This window comes from Marmota marmota, unplaced genomic scaffold, assembly GCF_001458135.2.
Source record: "Marmota marmota marmota unplaced genomic scaffold, marMar, whole genome shotgun sequence".
Lineage (NCBI taxonomy): Eukaryota > Metazoa > Chordata > Mammalia > Rodentia > Sciuridae > Marmota > Marmota marmota.
In genome coordinates, this window is record NW_025999853.1 from 9,866,179 (window position 1) to 9,892,806 (window position 26,628).

The 26,628-nt window shown below is 39.6% G+C and overlaps 1 protein-coding gene across 3 annotated transcripts in view; it reads left to right on the top strand.

The window, feature by feature from the left end:
- Positions 1 to 26,628, top strand: part of Gnptab (N-acetylglucosamine-1-phosphate transferase subunits alpha and beta) — a 78,783-nt gene that overhangs the window by 28,745 nt on the left and 23,410 nt on the right. For 2 of the 3 annotated variants that reach the window (XM_015482854.2, XM_048803087.1), the window contains exons 3-10: positions 5,494 to 5,613; positions 6,620 to 6,661; positions 8,329 to 8,534; positions 13,046 to 13,110; positions 13,903 to 14,037; positions 23,830 to 23,991; positions 25,059 to 25,238; positions 25,453 to 25,623. In XM_015482854.2, the coding sequence (XP_015338340.1) occupies positions 5,494 to 5,613; positions 6,620 to 6,661; positions 8,329 to 8,534; positions 13,046 to 13,110; positions 13,903 to 14,037; positions 23,830 to 23,991; positions 25,059 to 25,238; positions 25,453 to 25,623 (1,081 nt within the window). The remainder of the gene's footprint in view (positions 1 to 5,493; positions 5,614 to 6,619; positions 6,662 to 8,328; positions 8,535 to 13,045; positions 13,111 to 13,902; positions 14,038 to 23,829; positions 23,992 to 25,058; positions 25,239 to 25,452; positions 25,624 to 26,628) is intronic. The other variant, XM_048803092.1, reaches the window with a different exon arrangement.

Sequence of the window (26,628 nt, forward strand, 5' to 3'; positions counted from 1 at the left end):
AAAAAAAAAAAAAAAAAAAAAAAAAAGAAAGAAAAAAGAAAATCTACATTTTGCATTTAGCAGTTTTAATCAAATATTCTTGTTTTCTTTCTAAACAACTTTTGAAAATCTTTGTGTGACATATTTCTTCTAATTTTAGATTGCACTTAAGTGCAGTTTGATTTTTATGTAGGCATGCTAAAAAAATTGTCAAATATTAATGGTGACAGAAAGTGGATCAGATACATCACATGTTCTAATATATTTTAAGATACCATAATGTTTATGAAAATCTTTCATTCTTTTGCTAGTAGATGTACATATCTTTTTAATGTTATTTGCCTTCATTGAAGAAGAAACCCTCTCTCTATATAGTCAGTAACAAGTGAATGTATAAATTATCAACTGCTACTAATTGTGAGATAGTGAGTCAGTTGGGACTCAGTTTTGTCATGTAAAATCTCTCCCAACCATTTAAATTCTGTGTTTTCTTGTCTCCTTTTTACAATGTAGAACAAAGGGTCTAGCAAGTGACTTTAATATTAACCTAAACTAAATGATAGTTAAAATAAAAATTGTATTAGATTTTTGTCACCACTGCTTTGGTTTTGAGTCATTGGTGAGTTAGACCTCAGCTGAGTTAAAGCCTTCCTTCTCATCTAGGAATCAAGATAGTGGTCTTGTGGTTAGAATGAAAGATTCAGACTCACCACCTTCATGTCTGATGGAAAATCAACTGACGCATAAGCTTGAGCAGATCACACGATGTCTCGTAGGTTTTCAGTTTCACCAAAGAATTAAACCAACCATGTAAGAACAGTCTTAATAGAAAGAAGAGCCAATGTATAAATGGATTATATACTTATTTTCCTCAATTGAACATATATGAGTAGCTCTTGATTCTATTAAAAGTCATTAAAAGCAAAAATAATTACTTTATAAGGAAAGCTTCAGAATATGCAATCCTCCTTTAACTTTTTTTTTAATCTTTATTTTATTTTCTAATGTGGTGCTGAGAATCGAACCCAGTGCCTCACGCATGGTAGGCAAGCGCGCTACCACTTGAGCCATGTCCCCAGCCCAGCCCCTCCCCCTTTAACTTTTTTTTCTCTTTCTTTATTAGTTGTTCAAAACATTACATAGCTCTTGACATATCATATTTCATACATTTGATTCAAGTGGGTTATGAACTCCCATTTTTACCCCATATACAGATTGCAGAATCACATTGGTTACACATCCACGTTTTCACATACTGCCATACTAGTGTCGTATTTTGCTGCCTTTCCTATCCTCTACTATCCTCCCCTCCCCTCCCCTCCCCTCCCATCTTCTCTCTCTACCCCATCTACTGTAATTCATTTCTCTCTCTTGTTTTTTTTTTCCCTTTCCCCTCACCTCCTCTTATATGTAATTTTGTATAACAATGAGGGTCTCCTTCCATTTCCATGCAATTTCCCTTCCCCCTTTAACTTTTTAAGCTATATCATTCAAGCACTTTTTTAAAATTTATTTTTAGTCTGAACAGAGACCATTATAAGCGAGATTATAAGCGAGATGACCTTGGATAATTTGCACGTGGGCATTGTGAGTCAAATAGATTTTATTTTAATGGGAAACATTTATGTATATACCGAAGGAATAAACTATAGTTATTTATCTAACAAATTGTTTAAACACCACTTATGCACCAAGCACTATTCTAGGCCATATGATGCTGAGCAAGATGAATTCATTAACCTTATATAGAACTGGCATTTTAGTGGGCAGAAAAGTGAAATATAGCCTGAATATAAATCAACTGAGTTTTATCAAAGTGTAATTTCCCAGACCAGCAGCATCAGTGTTACATGGGAACTTGTTAGAAAAGAGAATTCTGAGGCCCCACTCTAGACCTATTCAATTAGACACTGTAGGGATGGAGCCTAACAATATGTTTTATAACATATTTTTATGCCTACTAATGTTTAGGAACCATTTATATAGATAAATGCAAGAAAAACTTAGATGGGGAAGCTTTTGCATATTGTTACAGTAAGGAGAGAGAGCCTGAAGATGTAGGAAAGAGGAAATAATGAAGCAGCACACAATGCATGATACCATTTCTGCCCCAGGGGTGCTTTATCTACTGGAAGATATATATGCATCCATAAAAAATAGTACACACAATATGCCAAGGACTCCTTCTAATGCAAAGTATTGTGAAAGCTGCATGTTATGCAGTAAATTCTCTTGGGGCAGTAAGGAGAGAGGAGAGACTGGGAAAGGAGGTTGTTTTTGACTGAGGAGGGGACACGGAGGTCACATTGTGTCTTTCTAAAGGCTCTTGTGTTCTTGCAAGAGATTTCAAGCTAGACATAAAGCGTTGTAGAAGTATAGCAAAGTTTATTAGAAGGGAGGAGAAAGTAGCACCCTCAAGGGAAAGAATAGGTCATATCAGCAATGTTGTGCCCCTTTGTTCCCAAGTCTTTGGGAAGTTTCTAGCATTATTCCCTAAGAGGGCACTTTTGACAGACAGTAGGATTGCATCAGATTTTTAAGTGCCTTTTACTCTCAGGAACCCAAATGAAACCCACAGGGGTGGGAGGCACTAATATATTGAGATTAAAATGACATGCTAAAGATCTAAAGATAACACCTTGGCCTGCACTGACCAGTTGTAACTGGAGCTTGTTTTTACAGATTCTATAGTTGGTGGGCTTTCCTTTTGATTAACTGGTTTTGCTGAGTGTTAGAATATTTGGTCTGTATTGTTATGCTCAAATTCGGGACCCCCAAAAGACCACCAGAGACCAAGATCAATGTAAGCAGCAAAGAGGTGTTTATTGCGAGCTAGCTTGGTCCTCCGAGTGCACACAGCAACTGGTGACGCTGAGAGGCCCCGAGCCCAGGGTTTGCAGCAGTTTTATACATTCTTTGGATAAGGCAGGGACCCCCACATACATCATAGCATCTCTTAGCAAATCATCACACACCGCGGGAAAATCAAATAACAACTCTAAAACATGATTAGCACATTCACTGGCAGGAACAAGTTGGGTAGGGGTGATTGGTTACTACAAGAGGGGGATTCATTTGAACTGATTGGTTTAAGCCAAGAGGGGTGTTCCTGCTGAACTACATGGTTTCCCAACACCATAAACTACTGGGAAGGTCATCTAGCATCCTAGGTATTTCCCTGTCTCATGCTGATTGGTGGTTGCTAGGGGGTTGCTATGGGTCCCCACCTAGCCTGACTGAGTCAGGGACACTTGGCGCAGCAGATCTCTCCTCTTATTTGTAGATAAACAACTTAGCAGGGTGGGAATGTGCCTAGGAGTGCTCTGTGGGTCTTCCCAAGGACAAAGGTCATGTCCCTTTCTTGGACAAGCTTTGCTCTGAGGTAGAGGCTGGTTTGTCAGTATAAAGGTCACAAAGGTCCCCTTTCAGGTAAACTTGGGTTCTTCTTATTGTGGAGAAGGCTTTGGATATATCTTCCTTCTCCCGGAGAACAGACCTGCAGCTAACTGTTGTGACTAGTGACTTCAGCCAGAGTGGTGGCCTTGGGCAATTTGCTTTTTAAAAGAAAAGATATGGGGCTGGGGTTGTAGCTCAGTGGTAGAGCGCTTGCCTAGCCTATGTGAGGTACTGGGTTTGATCCTCAGCACTGCGTGTAAATAAATAAAATAAAGGTCATTGACAACTAAAAAATATCTTTAAAAAAGAAAGAAAGAAAAGATGTAGAGGGCCAGCAAGTAGGCCTGTTTTATGGAATTGTTCGCATAACTTCATGTTCCTAACACATCTATCTGCTGCCAATCATTATGGTTAAAAGAAGCATGCTAGAGAGGCTGTTCTAGGCAGAGGGAAAAGTATGTCCATAGGCACAAGATCTTATGAGTTCTTACGTTTGGGTAAAGATAAACAGTTGGAGTACCCAGAGCACTAGGTGCATACGTACCGAGGAGGAGATTAGACTATTCTGTAGTGGTGAATGTTGACAAAAAAAATGGGTAACACTCAACATTCAGAGTTATATATTCATAGTTGAATGTATAAAGTGGTTCCTCTTTTTCTAAGGAAGCCCTGGGTTCCCTGTTACCTCTTTGACTTTTATCTCCAACTAATCTCTTCCATTTGTTTCCTTTATCTGCACCTGGAGCACTGCCCTCCCAATTCCTGAAACAAGCCAGATATGCATATGCCTCAGGGCTTTTCTTTGACCCATTCTTCTCTCGAAACCCAACTACCTTGCTTCTACATTTTCTTCAGATCTTGGTTGCAATGCCACCTTTCATCAAGGTCATCTTTGATCTTCCTATCTAAAACTGAACCTCCACACAGACACATTTTCTACCCCCCATTTCCTGCTTTATTTTTTCCATAACATTTAACATCTGACTTTGTATCTGTTCATTCAGTTTATTATCTGTTTTCCCTCTTCTAGAATGTAAGTCCCATAAAGAAACAGATTTGGATTTTGTTTTATTTATTGCTGAATCTGCAGGACTTAGAACAGTGCCAGCATATACTAAGTACTCAGTAATAGACACTCCTTTTGTTTAATCATCTCACCTACTTTTTTTTAAAACCAAAGGTGGTAGTCATTGTCACCTTTTTTTCTGCCATAATTTGAAAGATTTACCCTCTAAACTGCATTTGTTTTCCCATTAAAGAATTAGCTGTACACTGAGTAATATGGTTGTAGCCAAAAGCCTAACCCTGTGCCTATGATGTGAGGACAAAAGGAGAGTGAGCTTCGGTACTGCTTGGCAAGGAATAAAACAACAACAACAAAAAACCAAACAAACAACTAAAACCCAAACTGTACTAGTTGCTTGGAAAATACCAGAATCATCCAAAGTGATGTCAGCACCCAGATGTATATATGAACTCCTGTGTCACAGTCAGCATGTCTAGACCTGGCCCTAGAAGATGGGTAGGTTTTTGGTAGTCAGTGAGAGAAAGAGTAAGAGTGCTTTTGGCAGAAGGCATTAGAAAGGCCAAGTGTAGTAAAACAAAAGAAATAGAGAGCAGGTAGAAGAAGCTGGGGAGGGGCTGGCTTGGGGCATCAGGGCCCAAGAAGGCTGCAGTGATTGGTCCAGGTCTTCCTTGGGACTGTTGGATAACTTTGTGTCTTGTTCTTTGAGCTTCTTATTTCTTCCCTATGTTTGGCTGCATTTGAATCCCAGCTTCTTCCTTTGCTATATGAGAATATAGCAGTTTATCTAATCTAAACTGAGACCACCCCTCTCTACTCCCAAATAACCCTTAAAGGGCAGTGATTTCAACATCCTCATGAGGTGGTTGTGAAGACATAATTACATGAAGTTTCTTGCCTAGTCCAGCCACAAAGAAGGTGTTTTGATAAATATTAGCCCCCCAGCTCTAGGAAAACATGCAGTTCTATGATCATATGCCTTAATCAGATTACTTTTGCATTTTTTTTTTCATAGCCTCTAAGTTTAAACTGTGTTATACCTTACTATCAAATGAACATGCTTTTAATCTGGAGGACTTGTGGGTTTACCATAGGCTGTGTCTGCCCATGCCAATCGATGTGGTTTACACCTGGGTGAACGGCACAGATCTTGAACTACTGAAGGAACTGCAACAGGTCAGAGAACAGATGGAGGAGGAACAGAAAGCAATGAGGTAACATTGATTTTAACAAAACAAAACACATTCCTTTGAGTACAAGGAAGCCTACATTTGAGAGGATAAGGTGACTTTCATACACCATTAAAGATCTGCCTCTGAAACTCACACCATCATGAGACCGAGACAGTCATCCCCTGACCCTTGCTTGGTTCTTGGTGCCTAAGGAGGGCCTAGCCATTACTGCCAGATTCTGGTGTCACTTCCATGGCCATTTTATGAAGAGATGGCTTGGTCTCCCAGGGGTCTAAAGGTGAGGGAGCCTCCTAAAAGAGCCTTAGTCTTTGTGCTCAGGTGGGTCGCAGAATTTATATCTCCATGAAATTAAGATTTATTATGCGAAAAAAATAACTTCATGTTCTGATAGATTTTTTTCTTTGAAAAGTACAATAGCCCTGTAGATTTGTTTTCATCTAAAAGACCGTCAAAAGTATATTTCCTTTTATGAAGACATGGACTGTGAAATTAGAAAGTTTGGTACTTTTTTTTTTAATACGTCACTTTGGTCATTTCACTTGCTTTGTCTGGGAAAGGCATAGGGACTTCTGGAGACCCTTGGGTTCTGTTGCTGGCTGACGTAACTTCCCCTCTGACTCCTCAGGAATGTTTGTTGAGATCCTCTCCACCCACTTCTTTATAAATGTACAGTCCAGTTACAGGTCATTAGCACCTTAAAATGCAACAGATTCTGTCCATGTTAGACATTCCCGGTGCATGAAAATGACTGATAGCCTGGTCTCATGTTTTACTAGTAAAATATAAAAGCATATATTTTATGTGAACTGTCTTGGTTACAATGGACGGGACAGTGCTGTTGATAAAATTTCATTGGCACATATAATTTATTGGCATTATAAATGGTGTAGCCATTATTATGCTTCTTACCCGTATGCTAGTCTCAGTGGTATAATCAAGAAAATCAACATTATGAAGTCCATGTTTTTTCAAATTTGGGACTAGCACTAGCCCATGAATATGTGACAAATCATATTTGCTTTTTTAGAGAAATCCTTGGGAAGAACACAACAGAACCAACAAAGAAGAGGTAAGCAGTTTGATTTCTTTGCATTGATAAAAATTGTAAGACTGAAAATGAAATTTCCAGATTTTCACTTGTTTTCGTAGGATGCACAGTATTTTATATTTCTAATTATATTTAGTCCCTTCTCTGCTAGTTTTTGACCCCCAAGTTAAATGCATCCATTAGGTGGGAAACAGTGCCATGAAGGATAGGCTGCTTGAGAGCTCTGGTCATTTGGATTCTAGCCAATCAAAGCCTTCTTGTTTTTGGAAGGGTTAGAGTACTACTCACCTGTCTTGGCCTTCTTAAATTCTTATACCCAGTAATTCAATGATAAAGTTTGTATCTATCATTTATTGACATGTTCACTATATATTTTCTTATCTTACACAACTGTCAAACTGTATGTATTTAAGGGCCTGGGAAGGGGATTTTACCCAATGACAAGCATCAGATATGTATATCTTGCTAGATACATTTGATTTGAATCAGACCTAACTGACTTACTGACTAGCAGAAATTCCTGTTAACTGCCACTTCTCCATTTAACCATTAAACTTTAGAAAAAAAGTTATAAAGACAATTCTAAGTGCCCTCCATGTTTAATCATCTCTTCCTGTTAATTATGTAGCTTTGTCTCTAAATGTTATAGTCATTTGCTATTTTTACATTGATACATTATCTTTATGTTTCACCCTTCAGTATAGATGAACACCTGTTTCATATATAACATATGTATATGTTGCCACATTGCTTTCCCAAGAACTATTCCCAGGTGGGGTGACACCAGCATGCCTCAGTGGAGCATGTGTATTGGGCCTTACTGTATAACACTGATGCTGAGCTCTCATTTTTAGAGGGGTGCTAATTGAGTAAACAAAAGGTGATTCCTCATTGTTTTCTTTTGCATTTCTTTGATTTTTTTTAAGGGATGTTGAACAATTTTATATATTGTTTAACTTTGTGAATATTCTAGATTTCTTAGTTGCCATCTGTTTATTCAAGTAATATATTTGTTTTAGGTATTTCTTATATTCAGATAGAAATAGCTCATGTAAATTCATGTTAGAACCATGATACATTTGCTTTTTTTTAAACTTTTTTTTTTTAGAAATTGATGGACCTTTATTTTATTCATTTACTTATTTGTGGTGCTGAGAATCGAACCCAGTGCCTCACATATGCTTGGCAAGCACTCTACTACTGAGCCACACCCTAGCCCCATACTTTTCCTTTTATTTGCATCAGTATAGTGTTACATTCAATGTCTTCAATTGTTTTCTAACTGGAACTGATTAATTATATCCAGTAGCATGACATTCTGTTAATCGGGATCTACCTAGTTCCTGGCCATGGGCTTCACTGTAATTTTGAATAGTCTGTAAAATGATAATAATGAAATGCTGTAAATCTGTTTGCATTTGAGTTAGTAAATTTGGTTGGCAAGCTTATTTCAATAATAGGAGTTTGAAAACTCTAGCTTTAGAGTTCAACTTGTTAATTTCATACTACACTTGCTAAATTACTAAGTTTTTATATTCTTAAGATAAAATTCCTCATTTGTTAAAATATAATGATTTTTTAAATATATGCTGTAGAAAAAATGCCCCAAGTTGGTAGTGCCAACAAGCTTTTTGTAGCTGATTAAATTTCAAGAATGTTGTTGTAAGTATGCTGATGTTTCCTCACAGTGAGAAGCAGTTGGAGTGTCTGCTGACGCACTGCATCAAGGTGCCAATGCTCATCCTGGACCCGCCCCTGCTGGCCAACAGCACCTTGAAGGACCTACCATCTCTTTATCCTTCTTTTCATTCTGCCAGTGATATATTCAACATTGCAAAACCAAAAAACCCTTCTACTAATGTCTCAGTGGTTGTTTTTGAAAGCACTAAGGATGGTAAGCTCTTTTTTGTGGATATTTAAAAATCTTACTGTCATTGATGTTTGAATAACAAAATTCACAAAGGCCAGGCCTAGACTTGTTCTGGAGGATGGGTTCTGGACATCTAAAGATGTGGTGCAGTGTCATGCCAGGAGTTACAATTGTATAAAGGCACTTCCCTTTCATGAGAGCTTGGCCTTCAGGCCTAATCACCTACCAAAGGAAATGATTGGATATCTAAAGATGGAAATGATTCAATTTTAGAGAAGTGTCTGATAAACTAAAAACACCCAAATAAGAGCCAAGGAGCTGCCATTTTATGGGCTTTATGTCTAATCTCAGAAAAGAATTGTGTATCTTTTATTCCATGAAATCCACATTTCCCCATTTTTTGTGCTGAATGCCTGGTGAGGACCTTCAGTCTGGTACTCATCCTTACCTTATCTTCTTCACCCTAAGTTATCCAGAAGGGCCCCCCACACACACTATTTAACTCCTGAAGTTTGGCAGAACATACCTGGAGCATTCATAGTTTATATTCTGAAACATCTGGTTACATAGGTATTATGGACAGAATGTTTTGTGTTTCTTCCGGAATTCACATATTGAAGTCCTGAGCCTCAGTGTGATGTTACTAGGAGGTAGAAGCTTTGGTAGGTGATTAGGCATGAAGGCTGAGCCCTCATGAAGACCGATGAGTGCCTTCATAAAATTGTAACTCTGAAAAAAACTGCACCACATCTTTAGATGTCCAGAGCCTGTCCTCCCACCTGACTGCTGGGCTGCCAAGCCCAGGCCTGCAACATTTAGTCTAGTTCTCTATCTCTTCTTCTGTCGGTGTCGTACTCCCAGTCTAAATCTTTGGAACCATCTTTGCCCCTTTTCTACTTTTTACCTCTATAACTAATAATTAACCTCATCCTATCATTTGCTTTAATAGCAAGTAATTCTTAGATTCATATCTTACTTATCTCATTTCCTCTACCCTGGTCTGCATTCCTTCTTAGATTCCAGTGATAGACTTCTAGCACCCTGTCTGCTTGGGAAGTTCCTCTCTGTCTAGCACAGGACTATCAGATAAATGTGAAAATCCTCCACTTATCACTTTCCTCTTTTTGTGAAGAAAATGCTTTAGTAATTAAATTTGGTTTTCACATGGTATAATCTCCTCCAGGTGTTCAGGATTCAGCTTTCATTTCCTTGACTATGCCTTTGATCCACCTCTCTGTGCATCACTAGCTGTCAGAGTCCTCTCACTAGAGATGCTGGGCCTCTGTGCACCCACACCTCCCTACCTGCTTCCTCTCTTGGCCCATCTCAAGTTCTGCTGCCTCCATGGAGCTCCTGGACTAGAACATTCACAATGACTTCATTTTTACTTGTCTGTGTCCTGTAGTACTTATAATCTAACTCCCAATTTGTTTTCTGATTGCCCGGGGGTTTATGGTATTCTTGTATAATTTCTTCATTGAGCCAGAATGTTACCACTCATCAGTTTGTATTCTGAATGATGTTTAATGAAGTTCTGGCTTCCTGGTGCACAAGTTATTTTTAGTTTGGAAGGAAAATTTTAACTTTTCAAGCACATGACTGTCCCCTTTCACACTGTAGATATGTCGCTGAACTCCTTTGTGCTTCAGCAATCACATATTCCAGCCCAGAAGTCTGGATCCAGGTCATCTCAGTGGAGTGGTTTTCCCAGGCAAGCTTATACCCTTTGATGCATAGGAAATGATTTCTTCCAGGGCAATTCATATTACCTCTGGACTAAACTGGCATTTCCAAACTACTTCCATTTCATATGGCTCAATTTGTACAAGGAAAGCAGGACCATGAATTCAGCAAGAGCTTGTTACTAAGTCCCTGCTATGTGCTGGGTGCTGTCCTCTGTGCTGAAGGTGCTACAGTGAACTGATGAATGAAAGTCTCTGCCCTTATTAAGTTTACTCCCACAAATGAGTAGATTATGTAGTCCACGTAAGATAAATATTGCAGAGAGAAATGGAGTAAGATAGAGGAAGCATCAGACAGAGGATATGGGATGATAATTTCAAATTGGGTGGTAGGGGCAGGCATCACTGAAAAGATGATTTTTCAATGAAAACATGAAGATAAGAGAGCCAGCAAAATGAACATTTGCAGCAAGAGTGATCTGGATAAGTGGAAAAACTAGTACAAAGGTCCTGAGGCAGGAATGTGTCTGGCCTGTTTGAAGAGTAAAGTAAGGAGGCCAGTGTGTTTGGAGAGGAGTGGACAGAGATAAGCATAGAGAAGTAATGGGAGCATGGGGGGAGGTAAAGAACGCAGACCCTCATAGCTACATTGAGGAGTTGGTTTTATTCAGCTCAGAGTGTAATAGAGGATCATTGGAGGATTTGGGGTAGAGGAATAACATAATCTAACTTACATTCCAGAGAGATGAGTTTGACTGCTGTGGTGAAAATAGACTGAGGAGAGGAAAAAATTGTAATGATTCAGGAAAGAGAGAAAGTGGTTAGATCAGGGTGGTGTGATACAGCTGAGAAGTGTTTGGCTTTAGATTCCTGAATTATTTATTTATTTCTATTCTACTCTACTCTATTCTGTTCTTACAGTGCCCGGGGGTGAGCCCAATGCCTCACACTTGCTAGGCAAGCACTGTACCACAGAGCTACATCCTCAGTTCTGATTCTGGACATTTTTAAGGTCAGTCTCACAGGGTTTCCTGATGAGTTGGTGACAGGAGTCTAAGTGCTTTACTTCTGTTTACAAGCACAAAAATGTAATGGAAATTCAGTAGGGCCACATCATGAACTATCAACTAAAACTCCCAAGTCTCTTTAAAAAAGTTATATGCTAATGCTCAAATACATATTTAGATTTATGTTTGCATAGTTGGTTTTTGATGCCATGTCTAGATCTTACTTTGTTTGTAGGAGATTTTATTTTGCTAGATTTGATTTATTGCTCTAAGTAGTCAAGAATTGGAGGAATCCTGATTCTGTTATCCAGGATAATGGTCTCTGTCAGCTTTGTGTAAATCCACACATTTGACAGACTCACCTCCCATATCTTCCAGAACCTTGATCTATCGTTCTTCAAGGCAGAACCTTGATGGTTATGACCTCAGAATTCACGTCCTTCAGGTGGAATTATTTATGTTATGATCTACCCAGTTCAGGGTCCAGCCTGAATATCTGTTGTATCCATGAGGTTTGCTTGAGAATACTATTGCAGGTCTGCTGAGCTTACATACAGATACATATCAGATCCGTTAGGAGTCTGATCAACCAGTGTAGCACCCACTATAACCGAGAGAGAGGGAGAGAGATGTATCTGATAAATTCATTCTCAGTGAAGGCATGCTTTTAATGCCCAGTACTTCCTTTAAAGTCAGTGTATTTCAAAGCTTCTTTTTCCAGGGACTCACTGGAGACTTTTCTAGGATTGACATCTATCTTGCTAGGCTATAATTTGCAGAACTTACTTTCTTTCCCCAACTTGGGGATCAGATTCAGAGCCTTCTGACCACTCTCCCATTTCCCATGATTCCTGAGTATCAACAGCAAATTTGCTGATTCACTTGTGCCCATTACTTTAGAAACCTCTCCTAGTCGGACTATGTTATCCTCACCCCAGTGGAATCTGCTCTATTCAAATTGAATTTTAGAAACTCATCATGAGAAAATTCTCCTCTTAAGGAGCTAAAGGATCTAGTGGTTCCCTGCTGTTCAGGTAAATGATGCACCACCTGGTATTCAAGGGCCCCTTTGGTTACCCTTGCTTGCTGGTACATAAGTTGCCAAATATTTTACCCTAGTTGAGCAGTTCTCTTTTTTCTCAAATGTATCCATGTTTGCTTTTATATCTGTGATTTCTGTCATCCTGTCGTTTCCTTCTTTGAGATCCAATTTTCTTTCTTTTTTTTTTTGATACCAGGATTGAACCAAGGGGCACTTAACCACTGAGCCACGTCTCCAGCCTGCCCCCTTCCCCTGCTTTTAAAAAAATTGTTTTCATTTTAAGACAGGGTCTCACTAAGTTGCTTAGGGCCTTGTTAAGTTGCTGAGGCTGACTTTGAACTTCTGATCCTCTTGCCTCAGCCTCCCAAGCTGCTGGGATTACAGGCATGCACCACTGTGCCCAGCTGAGATACAATTTTCATCCTTGTTTTGGGGGAGATGTTCCTTCTTTGTGGTGCTGGGGATTGAATCCAGGGCCTTGCTCATGCTAGGCAAGCATTCTACCACTCAGCTACACCCCCAACTGAAGATCCAGTTTAAATTTGATTACTTCCAAAACTCAGTCCACATTTCTGCTGCCTGCATGAATGGCTAGGTAATGAAAATTTAATGTTTAATTGTACACCAACTTTCATTGTTCCTCCTTTGCTGAATGTGTTAATTTCGTCTTTCCTAACTGCTTTGTTTTTGAGATGATGTATTATGCTCCTTTAATAGCTCTCAAAATGCTTTACACAATGTCCTGCCAGATAACAGTTAAGTATTTGTTAAAAATATGCTTGTTTACTGTATTCTTCATTGTAGTTGAAGATGCCCATGCTGGAGTGTTTAAAGGAAATAGCAGACAGACAGTTTGGAGAGGCTACTTGGTATGCCATTTTAAATTTAATTGTATTTTTGCATTAGACTAGAATAAAAGTGTGAATAATGAAGCTCTTTTCCTTTGAGAACCTTTTCCTCTGAGCTCAGCTTACCAGTGTTAATGAGTGTTGATTTAAGTAATCTCACCATTCTATTTTGAAGTTTGTACAACGCAGTAAGCTCTTGATTAGTAAGAACTCTAAGTTTTCACGCAGCTTCTTTTTTTTTAAACATCAGAAATTTATTAGTAGCTCAAAACATTACATTGATCTTGACATATCATGTATCATACATTTGTTTCAAAAGGGGTATGAATTCTTATTATTCCCACGTGTACAGATTGCAGGATCACATTGGTTATACAGCCACGTTTATACATACTGCCATACTAGTGTCTGTTGTATTCTGCTGCCCTTCCTATCCTCCCTCCTCTCCCCTTCCCTCCCCTCCCCTCCCTCTACCCCATCTACCTTAACTCATTTCTCTTTCTCTCTCTTGTTTTTTTTTTCCCCCTTCGCCTCACATCCTCTTATATGTATTTTTGTATAACAATGCGGGTCTCCTTCCATCTTCCATGCAATTCCCCTTCTCTCTCCCATTCCCTCTCACCTCTCGTCCCTGTTTAATGATAATCTTCTTCTCACGCTCTTCCTCCCTGCTCTGTTTTGAGTCGCCCCCCCTTATATCAAAGAAGACATTCGGCATTTGTTTTTTAGGGATTGGCTGACTTCACTTAGCATAATCTTCATGCAGCTTCTTGATATGGAGAGTGAATTGTGTTTTTTCCCTCCTTATTTTAGACAACAGATAAAGAAGTCCCTGGGTTAGTGCTGATGCAAGATTTGGCTTTCCTGAGTGGATTTCCACCAACATTCAAGGAAACAAGTCAACTGAAAACAAAACTGCCAGAAAATCTTTCTTCTAAAATAAAACTGGTAAGAACATAGAAAAAGAGCCACTGTCTCATCTAATGCATGACCCTTCTCTGATAACCATTTTATTCAGAGTATAGCCACAGTGTGCTACTGTAAAGGTGGCTTTTTAGAAAAGATCCTCACCCTGAGTATTAATTTGGCCAAACTCTTAAAAAGAGTCTTGTTTTCTGGTTTGGTTTGCTGGCTTCCCACATAGCAGTGGGATTCATTTGTTTAACAAATGAACTCCTACTATGTGTCAGGTGGTGTTATATCCTGTGTGGATACAGCAGTGGGCAAAACAGACACGGAGCCTGATAGCACTGATGACATAAAGGAATCAAAGGTCTGGAGGAGGAAAAGGGATCCTAGAAGCAGGAAGGCCACAGAGCCAGCCTGCAAATTTATTAATGCTTTCATTCATGTAGCGATTATGCTTGAGATATTTGGAGCATTTGAGAGTGTAGAACTCTGATTCATTAATAGATAATAGAGGACTTCATGTATTTAGAATTTATATTTAATAACTCCTCAGGACTGACCATTGATGCCATTCGTTAAGGTTGACTTCTGAGGCTGGCCTGTGACCTGCGTTTTGCTTAACAAGACTTATTGTCCTCAAAGTTGCTTCCCTGATAGATTTAGGACACAGTCTATATGGGTGGCTGTCTAGTTGATCAAGATGCCTGCTGTTGTTTATGAAATGTTCTAGGTTGTAAAACTTGAAAATGTCTTTTCTCTCAGAGGGCATAAAATCCCTGGCATAAAGAATTTCTTTATGGTTTTCTTGGTTTTTAAGAAGAAACACTCTTTGAGTTCCACCACTGGATTTAGCTTCCTTGATTCTGACTTCTTCCTCTTTTTACACATCATTTGACTGTTTATAGGTGGGAGGATGAAGATGGGCTAGTGGGGTGGGGGAGCTATGACTAAGGGAGTTTTTTGATCCCTGTCTTAACCATGTTTTTATACCTTCCACAAAATTCCCTTTAACTTGCTTCTTTTTCCCTCACCTGTGTTTCACTGTCTTTAAGAATTTATAATATTTTTGTAATATAGTGGCAATATGAATGACATTTGTAATTTTTTAATATTTTACTCCATGACTTTCTTTATCGTACTTTAAAATATGGTAGTGCTTAGCTGTATTAGGATTTTGCTCTTAATATGCAGTTATTTTGAAATAGTTATTACATCTCTACTCCTGAGTTATTTTTGATTTGGGCCAAAAACAAACAAAAAACAAAACAAAACATAGATTTGTTTTCATTTTAGCCACATCACTTCTTGGCTTTCTTAGCTATTAGTTCTAGAATTATAGACGCATGTACATCTATACTTTTGACTATCTACTCAGTTTTCTTATGCAGAAAGAATGACATCCTTGATTCTATTTAATAATTTCAACTATAATAAATTTTTAAAAGAAAGAATGTTCATTTTACTTCTCCATCCTCCACTCTGGTTGGAATCCCACATCTCCAGACCTGCTGCAGCCTCTCACCAGTACTGACTGCTTTTGATGTGTCTGTTGATAGGCAGGTGTGTGCTGCCAAAGAATGCCAGTCCCAAGGTGTGGTGGACCCTATGTATACTACTCTGGGATGGCATGATGTGGTGTCTACAGGTAGAGGTAGTGAAGAGTAGTAATTGTGTATCAGCAAGCTTCCCATATGGTAAGAACTGCTCTCCACAGCTATTCACCCAGCTGGAGAGCTGTTGGATTTCTGGGCTTGTCCTTGTGGAGGCCAGCACTGCCCAGAGCATCACAGTAATCATCCATAAGGATTGCTGCAGGTTGCTTTGGTAATTCCAGCATCTGACCACCTTCAGGGACTAGGACTTTTGGTCTTGGGAAGCTATAGAGAAAACGAGAATGAGGAAGAATAGGTGGATGTCAGCATTTGAGCCAGTTTTTCAAGCCTTTCTCTTTTCTTAGGTTCTACCTATGACTTTATTATGCGTCATCTGAGAGTGAAGTTTCCTATCAGAGGTTCTCAGTCCATTTAGATAGTGAGCATTTATTAAATCCATCCTGTGTGTCAGGGGCTATGTTAAGAATAACTGAATGGATAAAAGAAGTTATATTAGAATTTGATCAGTTCTGAATAAGAGTTTGTACAAAATGCTGTCAGAATGCTGGGTTTTAGGCATCCTGGGGTACGGGAGGCTTTGCAGAATGGGAAGCAGTTTAGCTGGGCCCTGAGCAGACAGAACATCTGCTCTCCAGCAGAGAAAGAAATGACTGTTGTAAGTAGAGGGAACTCCTGAGCAATAGGGCTGAGGCTTAGATATAAATGGTGTTTTCAGGGAATCCAGGCAGCAGTTCCTAGAGACCAGAGCATAGACAGGGGATGAGGGTGGGAAGATAGGTGAGGCCAGATTGAGAAAGGTCTCCTTTAAGGAGCCTGGACCTTTTCCTGGAGACAGGAGGAGGGCAGAGTCTGGTCTCTTTCTAGGGGCAGGTGTGGCAGATGTTAGACAGGGAGAGGCTGGAAGCAGGAAACCAGTTCAGCCACTGCTGCCATAGCCCAGCAAGACATTTCTGTTCAAGTACTTTGGTACTGGGATGCCAGGGATGGAAATGACTCCAGAAACATCAGAGAGACACCTGACATCACATGGTAACTTAGAAGCTATTGGGGAAAGGGAAGGAGAGGGAAAGTGGAAGTGGATATTTTTAGTGAAGATAGAAGTAATGACACTAACCACTCTCTGAGCTATGGTGGAGATGCAAGATTTTAGATGGAAGCCTGGAACTCAGTATGGGGTGTGTTGGGTTAGAGGTACATGTGGCATGTGTGAGGAAAGCCCCTTAGGTGTTAGACTTCAGGATCTAAACAGCTGGATCACTTTGCCTTCCTAGGCTCCTCTAAGAGGCTTGTGCTGAGGACCATGGCTCAGGTCTGCCCAAAAACTCTTAATCAGGTCATGAGCATCTCAGGACAGGCACTGCCCTGTTCACCTTTGTATGCTTGAACAGATTACCGGACACTTAGGGACCACTCTAGAAATGCTTGTTGAAATTAGGCATGGTGGCTCATGCCTATAATCCCAGTGTCTTGGGAGGCTGAGGCAGAAGGATAGCAAATTGAAGGCCAGCCTCAGCAATTTAGCAAGACCCTGTCTCAAAACAAAATAAGGACAGGGCCAGGTGTGGTGGTGCTTGCCTGGAGTCCCAGTAGCCTGGGAGGCTGAGGCAAGAGAGTTGCAAATTCAAACTAGCCTCAGCAACTTAGCAAGGCTGTAAGCAACCTAGTGAGACCCTGTCTTGAAATAAAAAATAAAAAGGGTCAGGGATGTGGCTCAGTAGTTAAACACCCTGGTACCAATCCCTGGTACCAAAAAAATAAAAAAATAAAAAGAATGTCAGGGCATGCAGCTCACTGCTGGAGCACCACTAAAAAATCCATAACCGTAAACACACTCACATGTACAGTGCCTTGGAACATAAAGGGAATTCTTTTCAGGACTATGATTTTTCATATGTGCCACTCTAGGAATTTGGTACCAGAAATGAGCCTGTATACTAACTTGTTGCATATATCCTTTATATATCCTGTTTAGAGGAAAACCTACATATTTTTCCCCTTTAGGAGAGGACGTAGGATTTGAAAATGCTTTAATTTCTAATAAAATGGGTTTGAATTCATAAAAACTTCTCTGTCAACTCTAGTCTTATAAATCAAGGTGTTTTTTTTTTTTTCTTTTTTTTTTAGTCAGAGGCTTTCTAGTTTGGGGTGAGCCCTTGCATGATTCAGTTAATTTATCTGTAGAATTTTTGTGTGTGGTGGCACAAAATTAGCCTTTTAATAATTATCCATTTGTCTTTATTTTCAGGTCACTCAAAATTGTGTTTTCAGACATGTTGATTTGTGATGGGTTATTTTTTCATTCATTTTTTGGTTAGTGAATTTTTTTTCTTCCCGCCCCCCTTTTTTTGCTGGGGGGGGGTGTTACTAGAGATTGAACCCAGGGGCTCTTAACCACTGAGCCCCATCCCCAGCCCTTTTTTATATTTTATTTAGAGACAGAGTCTCTCTGAGTTGCTTAGTGCCTTGTTTTTGCTGAGGCTGGCTTTGAACTCGTGATCCTCCTGCTTCAGCCTGTGAGTCCCTGGGATTACAGACATGCACCACTGCACGTGGCTTTTCTCTTCTTTTTTACCATATGAAAACAAGTTGGAATTCTTCCTAAATTTCTCAAGGAAATGCTTACATTATGCCAATTCAATGATAGAGGTTGCTGAGCGAGTATGCAAAAGGAGTGGGAGGATATTGACCCTGTCCTCAAGTGTTTAGAATTACATTCTGAAGCAGAATGTGGCTATGCCAGGTCCTTGAAGACTGGGTAAGTGGCTTTAGGCAAGAGGGACCTCAGTGAGGGAGGGAATAAATAGCATAAGGTCTTACTTGGACTCTGCACCCTTGGCGTTCTATTCAGAGCCTATTTAAGTTCACCCTATTTAAGTTATACAAGTTGAACATCCCTAATCTAAAAATCCAAAATCTGAAATGTTCTAGTATCCATAATAACTTTATAAGCCCCAATATGACATCACACATGGAAAATTTCTTAACTGTGTAAAACTTGTGTTTCATGCACAAAATTATTTAAAATATTGTATGAAATTACCTTCAGGCTATGGAGAGAAGGTATACATGAAACATAAATGAATCTCATGTTTAAACCTGAGTCCCATTCCCAATCTATCTCATTATGTAAATGCAAATATTCCAAAATTTTAAAAAATCTAAAATCTGTTACATTTATGGTCCCAAGAATTTTAGATAAGGACTGTTCAACCTGTACTATTGTTCTTATGACCTTTTGTTTGTGATTCTCTGGAACCATTTCATGTACCTGCTCTTTTACAACATGGTGCCCTTTCTTTTGGTTTTATTTCATCAGTAGAGGGGATCAACCAACTCTGGAATTGACTTTAGTTTTAGAAAACCACAGGACATATTAAGACCTAGTGGCCTTGAATTGTCAAATCACTGAAAGGTGCTAATTTGTTTTTCAGTTGGTGTTGGCAGAAATGTTTTTCCCCTAAAGGGTTCTTACTTGCTTTAAGATTAAATTATTTCAAAATAAAAATAGGTTAGATCTTCTGAATTTTTGAGCCCTTTAAAATTGTTGTGGACCTAATATGGGAAAGCCTTTACCATCCTTGGGGATTTGTACATTCTCCTTGACCTCTGTACTGGTGACAGTTTGGGCCTGATACAGCTGTCATGTAACAGACTGTCTCGTGCATTATAGATGTTCAGCAGCATCCTATCTCTGTCCTCTAGTTGCCAGTAGCACTTCCACTCCTAGTTTTGACAACCAGAAATGTCTTTAGATATTGCCAAAGGTTTCCTTGGAGGCAGAATTGCCCCTGATTGAAACTATCCCGGAAATAGTATTTGCAGATACACAGTTGTTTAGACTGGTTAGTACAGCCTTCCTTTTAGGCATTTACATATGACCAGTTTGATATAACTTTGAAAAGAAATGATTTTTGCAAAATTTGGGAAAAGAAATGATTTTTAAGTAAGGTCTACCTTAACACATGACTATTTTGTGTGCCTTAAGGGGTGAGTTCTCTTCTGCACTCATTACTTTTGGTTGACTTTAAAAACATGCATTCATACTCTATTTTTGTTGGCTGTTATTATTTTTTAAGCCAAAATATAAATGTGAGATACTATGTTGAGAACAGTGGAACTATTTAATTAGAATAACTTCACAAAAACCAGTATTTTTATTTTTCCATGTTTGTACATATATGACATTAATAAACACCAGTCTTGCTTTGATAGTTAGTCATCACTTAAATAACCGAAAAGTGAAGATTTCTTACATTTTTTAAATCCTTATATTTCATGACTTGGTCAGTATAATCCTGAATTTAAGTTTGTGAAAGAATACCTCTCTGATTCTTTTCTCTTCCCTGTCCTATTTCATACAGTAAACCCAATGTAAAGTGTTAGATTTGGTTCCCGTGTACCCACACACATATATAGATAGTATCTGGAAGTTGTCCGTGAGCGGTCAAGTCCTTGGCATCTGGTTTCCATGTCCATTACTCCTCTGAAGCCACTTGGCACTGACCTACTAATTACCTAGCCCCTTAATTTTGGTTTATCACCCCTTAATTTTGGTCTCCATTATTTATCTTTAGACGTATACCAGGATTCAGCATTTTTCTTGGAACTATTTTTCCTCTTGTTGCAAAGAAATGATTTTTGCAAAATTTATAAAAAGAAATGCAGTACTTCTTCTTGCTGCTATTATGGGTTGCCCAGGTCCTGTCCTGGACCATCATTTTGTTCTACCTCTCTCAATCTTTCCTCACTTCTTCCTGGCTCACCTCTTCCTGGATTTATCTAAAGTGAATCTAGGAAGATGCCTATACCTGGAATCCTACACTATGATCCTTACATTTGGACTTAAGGTGTGCCCATCCTGCTGCTCTAGATGATGTAACAGTAGTAAACATTCCCAAATCTCATTGGCTCAAACATAACAGCTCATTTTGCAGTCCTGCTACCTCTCCTTAAGAGTCTGTAGTGGGGGGTGTGGAGGTTGTTTTCTGTGAGAAACTTATAATTTAATTTAAAGAATTTAGATAAGTGTAAAATTCAAAGTAAGAAGCTATCTATGGAGGCAGTTGCCCACAGTTGACCAGGCATAGGACTCCAGCCTCTGGCACCAAGTACAACTCTTCTGCCTCACCCACCTCCTGTCCCTTCTCTGTGGGATTGGACTGCCACCTTGTGGTGGCAGAGGAACCCTTTCACCATTCACAACTTGCTTAATTGCAGTGGCAGAAAATCTTTCTCTCACATATCAATATTCCCTTACACGCCTTACTCTTCATCTCCCTTCCTCTTTTGTACAGTTACCATGGGAATTTTTGATCTTTTAATGTATATGTTATTAGAAATCAGTCCTTGGTATATATATATGCTTTCTGGTTGCCACGAGCTGAGCTACTTTCCTCTGACACACCCTTCTGTCATGATGTTCTGACTCACCACAGGCCCCTACAATGGAGTTTGCCAAGCGCAAACTAACCTCTGAAAATGTGAGCTTAGAATAAAACTTTTATTCTTCTAAAAAAAAAAAAAAGAAAGAAAAGACATCGGCCCTCGGCAAGGTGGCTAATGTAAGAATAGTTATAGCAATGTATCTTTTATCAAAGAAAAAAATGAATATAAGCTGTGAAATCAAACAAGATGTAATTTAATACTAGTGTTATGGCAAGATTGCTGTAAATCACCAAGTCTTAAAAGCAGGAAATGGAAACTTTTTTTTACCAGCAGGGGGTCCAGATCCACCAGCTGGCGAGCCATGGGGCAGGCTACTAGTCTACACCCTTTGACTCCCTCCTGGGGTTTGAGTCTACCTTTATAGTGCAAAACCACATTAATCATAAGTGGCTGTTGCTATGATTCAAAACCATAAACAAACATGAGATCTAAAATAAGAAGAAGGGGATGTGGGTCAAAATGACCCTAGTTGAATATAAGTTAAAGAATGGTTACTAAAGTCTAGTGACAGTGTACATTGTCCAAGAAAAATGGGATCCCAAGAAAGAACAATTTTACATTGTATAAGAATTGCCATTTTGTGTTGGCAAACATGCTATGCTAAGCAACTGTTGATGGGTCCAGAGGGGGGGTGTTCCCATGGGAGAAGCATCTCTTACATGACATGGAGTCCCAGGGCAAAATGGAGAATATTTTATGGGACATGTAGCCTGGCCCATAACACTAGGAATTCCTGAATCTTCTGTTAGAACCCATAGATGTTAGAATTCTATTCTGACATCCCTTTCACAATTTCTGAAATTTTCTTTTCCTCTAGTGTGAGGAGTAAAAAAGTTATTTTTTCCTTTCTTTTTCAAAAAACTTTCTTCATACCTTACTGGCTAGTATTGGAATAGGAGTGTATTTTGTTTTGTTTTCTTTGTCTTAATGGAATCCCCAACCTTTCAGTTGTAGTTACGTAGTTACATGATGACCTGGGAGCCTGTCTGCAGCAGAGGACAGTGAGTGTTACATAAGATTTAATAGAGGTGTGGCTCCTGCTTCCCTTTCCAGTCAGGCTTTGCAATTTCTTCCCTCTGACCTGGTTAGAGATCACCTAAACTATCTAGTATAGTGAGAGGAGCCATGATCATGTCCTTTGGTATGAGAATGACCAGGTTCTATTCCTAGAGCACAGCCTCTCCAGCAGCTCTTCCCTGCCCCAACCAGCCTGCTAGATGCCTGCTTCTTGTCATGGTCCCTGTAGAGCCCACCCGTGCGATGCTAAGTGTCTGATAGCATGTGTTGCTAGTGTTGAGTAGTCGTCCTCCATGCCAGTGTGTCTCATAGACCAGCCCGTGACATGAGCAGAAGCCTAAGTAAGTGATGCACTCCACTCTAGGAGCCGAGTTTGACCCCTCAGGTCTGGCACTTGCTAAGCACCCAGGCCGTGTCTAGCATACAGTGAATGCCCAGCCGGTGGTAGAAACTGAAGTGAAAATGTTGTCATCGAGTTAAAATGTAAGTGTGTTAGGCAGTAGTTTCACTGATTTTTTTTTTTTAAACTTTAATATCGTTGCAACTTTGGCATCTCTTTTATATACAGCTTCTGAAAAAGTGGTTCTCCCTGATAAGCCAGTGCCTAGGTGGAAAAACCAATGCCACCGTGAACCAGCTTTCAACAGTCAATGGCATTGGATCTGGTCCGAAGTCAGGGATCAAGGTGGATGCACTGTTACCCCTTGGAAATATATTAGTGTCAGATCCTTTTCTAGATTTTAAATTCATCTTAATGTTAAAAATCTACAAATTTTAGAATGTGAAATTTCAGAATAACTTTCCAAAATAAAAGCAATTTAGATAGAAAATATTAGGATAAAGGTATTTTCCCAATTAATTTAAAATTAATTTGGAGTATTGTTACTGTATTGAGACTAGAATAGTGATTATTTTCACTGCCGGGAGCCCTCTGAAGTGCCATGGAAGAAGGAGCAGGGAGGCTTGCAGGGCAGTTCCCAAGCAGGCTAATATTCTCCCTTTGTGGCTTGCCTCCCAATTCCCACACCCTACACTGAGGCAGGGTGAGGACAGCAATGACAGCAATGAAAGCTGAATTCTATGAGTGTTTAATCTATGCCAGGAACCATCAGGGTGAAAAAGGTAATCAGACAGGAAGGCAGTACTTACGTGTGCTCGAGCGCACATCTACTCCTGCACGATTGGTGGTTCAAGTTAGCAGCCTGCAATATAAAAAGGGAGAAAGACATGGAATTCTAACTGCAGCCTCTGGTTTTTTGGTCTCCATGAATTCAGGAAACTGTTCAGAACATGCTAAGTATACTCACATAGCATATATAGAATTCAGAATGAGCCCATAGTGATTTGTGTTTGCTTCTATTTTATAAATTAAGAAAGAACTGATGTCAGAAGAGCTAGTTTAGCCAAAGGATTTTGTTGACCTAGATTAATGGTTTTCACCCTTCTCCCTGTTTTCTTATCTGAAATCCTCTTTTTGTAGGAAATTCTATGACACAGAATCAGAACATAAAGCAGATAAAGGGTGGGATGGACTCTGAAGTGGGTGGAGAAGCCTGTTTATAAAACTAGCTGATGTTTACAGTATTCCCTCTTAGATTTGAGATTGTTCCACAAGCTTGGCCCCAAAAGATAGTTTTTCTACAGAAGCACTACAGGCAGCCCTGCCAAAGATTACAGGGGAAGATTAAGGGGGTTTCCTCCTTGAGGTTCAATTTTCTTGTGTGTATCTCTTCTTCTTCTTTTTTTTTTTAAATAGTTGCAGTTGTATTCAGAGGCTAGTGTGGCCCTTCTAAAACTGAATAATCCCAAGGGTTTCCAAGAACTAAATAAGCAAACTAAGAAGAATATGACCATCGATGGGAAAGAACTGACCATAAGTCCTGCATATTTATTATGGGATCTGAGTGCCATCAGCCAGGTAAGGAAGGCAAAGATACTTTTACAACTCAAATAAAGGGTTTCTATTAGAAGGAAGAGAACTTACAGAGAAGTGAGTTGATTGGAACTTTTCTAATTTTCCAGTCCCTGCCATTGATTTAAGATTAATTGAACTGACCTAGAATTATATCCACAAACCTTTTTATAAAGTGTGATAAAGAAATGTTATATCTTCAAGTTTTGTTTTTATTTTCATTTTTTTTTGTTAATATTACTGAGTATTTTACATTTTTTGTAATATCCTAAATTAGGATTCTGTAACAGTTTGGATATGAGGTGTCCCCAGAAAGTTCATGTTGGTCAGTGCAGGGTTGTTCAGAGGATAAATGATAAGATTATGGGCTATAAGCTAATCAGTGAATTAATCCATTTGTTGGATTAATGATTTGGAAGGACTGCTATACTAGGAAGTAACTATAAGCAGGTGGGGGTAGCTGGAGAAATAGGTCTCTGAGGACATGCCTTGGGAACTATATCTTGTCCCCTGGCCCCTCTTCTTTCTCTGTTTTCTGGCTGTCGTGAGTTGAACAGCTTTCTTCCCCTATACCCTCTGCCTTGATGCTCTGCCTCACTTCAGGCCTGGAGCTATGGAGTTGGCAACTGTGTACTAAGCCTCTGAAACCTTAGTCAAAATAAACTTTTCTTTCTCTAAGTTGTTCTTATCAGGGATTTTTGTTTCCATGACAAAAAGATGACAGACACTGATTCTTTTTTTTTTTCCATACTTGGGATTAAACCCAGGGGCTTAACCACTGAGTCATATCCCCAGCCACATCCCCAACCCTTTTTTATATTTTATTTATAGATAAGGTCTCACTAAATTGCTTAGGGCCTCGATAAGTTGCTGAGGTTGGCTTTGAACTTGCAATCCCCTTGCTTCAGCCTCCCAAGTCACTTGGTATTTCAGGCAAATGCCATTACGCCCAGCCACAGATTCTGTCTTTGAAAGTCATCTAGAGCACCCTGAATTCAGAGGGCAGAGACGAGGAGGAGGAGGTGTGATTTAAGGGGTACTTCACACCTTTGTGTGTTCTTTGTTTCTGTCAGTCCAAGCAGGATGAGGATGTTTCTGCCAGCCGATTTGAAGATAATGAAGAGCTGAGGTACTCGTTGCGGTCCATCGAGAGGCATGCACCGTGGGTTCGGAATATTTTCATTGTCACCAATGGGCAGATTCCATCCTGGCTGAACCTTGACAATCCTCGAGTGAAAATAGTGACACACCAGGTACAGGACTTTCCCGTTCTCTTCTTGTAATGTGGTGTAGGAATCTCAGAGTCTCATTCCTTCTACTCCTCTCGCCTTCATGTCCACCTTTTAAACTCTGTTTTCTTCCCTTCCTTTCCATCAGCCAGTCCAAACCAGAACAATTCAAATTCACCCTTTCTCTCCTGTTTTATTTTTTTTTTCCTTTTTTGTTGTTTGGTTTTTTTGTTAAAAGGATGTTTTTCGAAATTTGAGCCACTTGCCTACCTTTAGTTCACCTGCTATTGAAAGTCACATTCATCGCATCGAAGGACTGTCTCAGAAATTTATTTACCTAAATGATGACGTCATGTTTGGGAAGGATGTCTGGCCAGATGATTTCTATAGTCACTCCAAGGGTCAAAAGGTGAGTGCCTAAGAGGAGGGAATGCCAAGGCTGGAAGTCACCGTGTGTATTTCTATACTCAAATATAAACAAATAAGTATGCAAACGAGTCAACAATTGAGTAAAATAGCTACTATAGGAAATTTGCTTCCCTGCATGCTGGGATACCCGGGACCCATTCTTCCCCTGGCCATAGGAAATAAAATTGTAATTAGTGTCAGCAAAAGGAAAGTTAGGTGCCTGGCTCCAACAGTCTCAGAGACTGAGACAGGAAGATTGCATGTTTAAAGCCAGCCTCAGCAACTTAGTGAGGCACTAAGAACTTAGCAAGACCCTGTCTCAAAATAAAAAAAAATATAAAGGGCTGGGGATGTGGCTTAGTAGTTAAGCATTCCTGGGATCAATTCCCAGTACCCAAAAAACAACAATAAGAAAAAACAGAAAAGTAAAAAGAGGAAAGTTAGCTCAAATTAGCACTCCAGATGTGGATGAAATTTTTTTTTTGAGGCAGCCTGTTTCCATCTGGCTTTGCTGAGAGGTGGGATGGAGAGGTGAAGTGAGAGCACAGACAGAGGGGCCAACTGTTTAGGACCACACTGGACAGTAACTTGGCTAAGGGAAGTTTTCCATCTGCCTGGTAGGGAAAATACAAACACCCCCATAGCATTGTTAGAAGGATGTAGTGATAATTTAGAGACTTATCACTCTAGGCTTGAGTTATAAAACTTATGTTTTAGTCAGTTTTTTTTCAATCACTGCCACCAAAAGATCTGACAAGAACAATTAGAGGAGAGAAGGCTTATTCATCTCATTGTTTCAGAGGTCTCAATCCACAGACAGCCACCTCTGGACCCAGGTTGAAGTAGAACATCATAGCGAAAGAGTGGTAGAGCAGAGCAGCTCAGGACATGGCAACAAGGGAGCAGAGTGAGAGACCTCTGCTCACCAGGGACAAAATATAAACACCAAAGGCACACCCCAGTGATCCACCTCCTCTAGTCACAGCCTACCTGCCTACAGTCACCA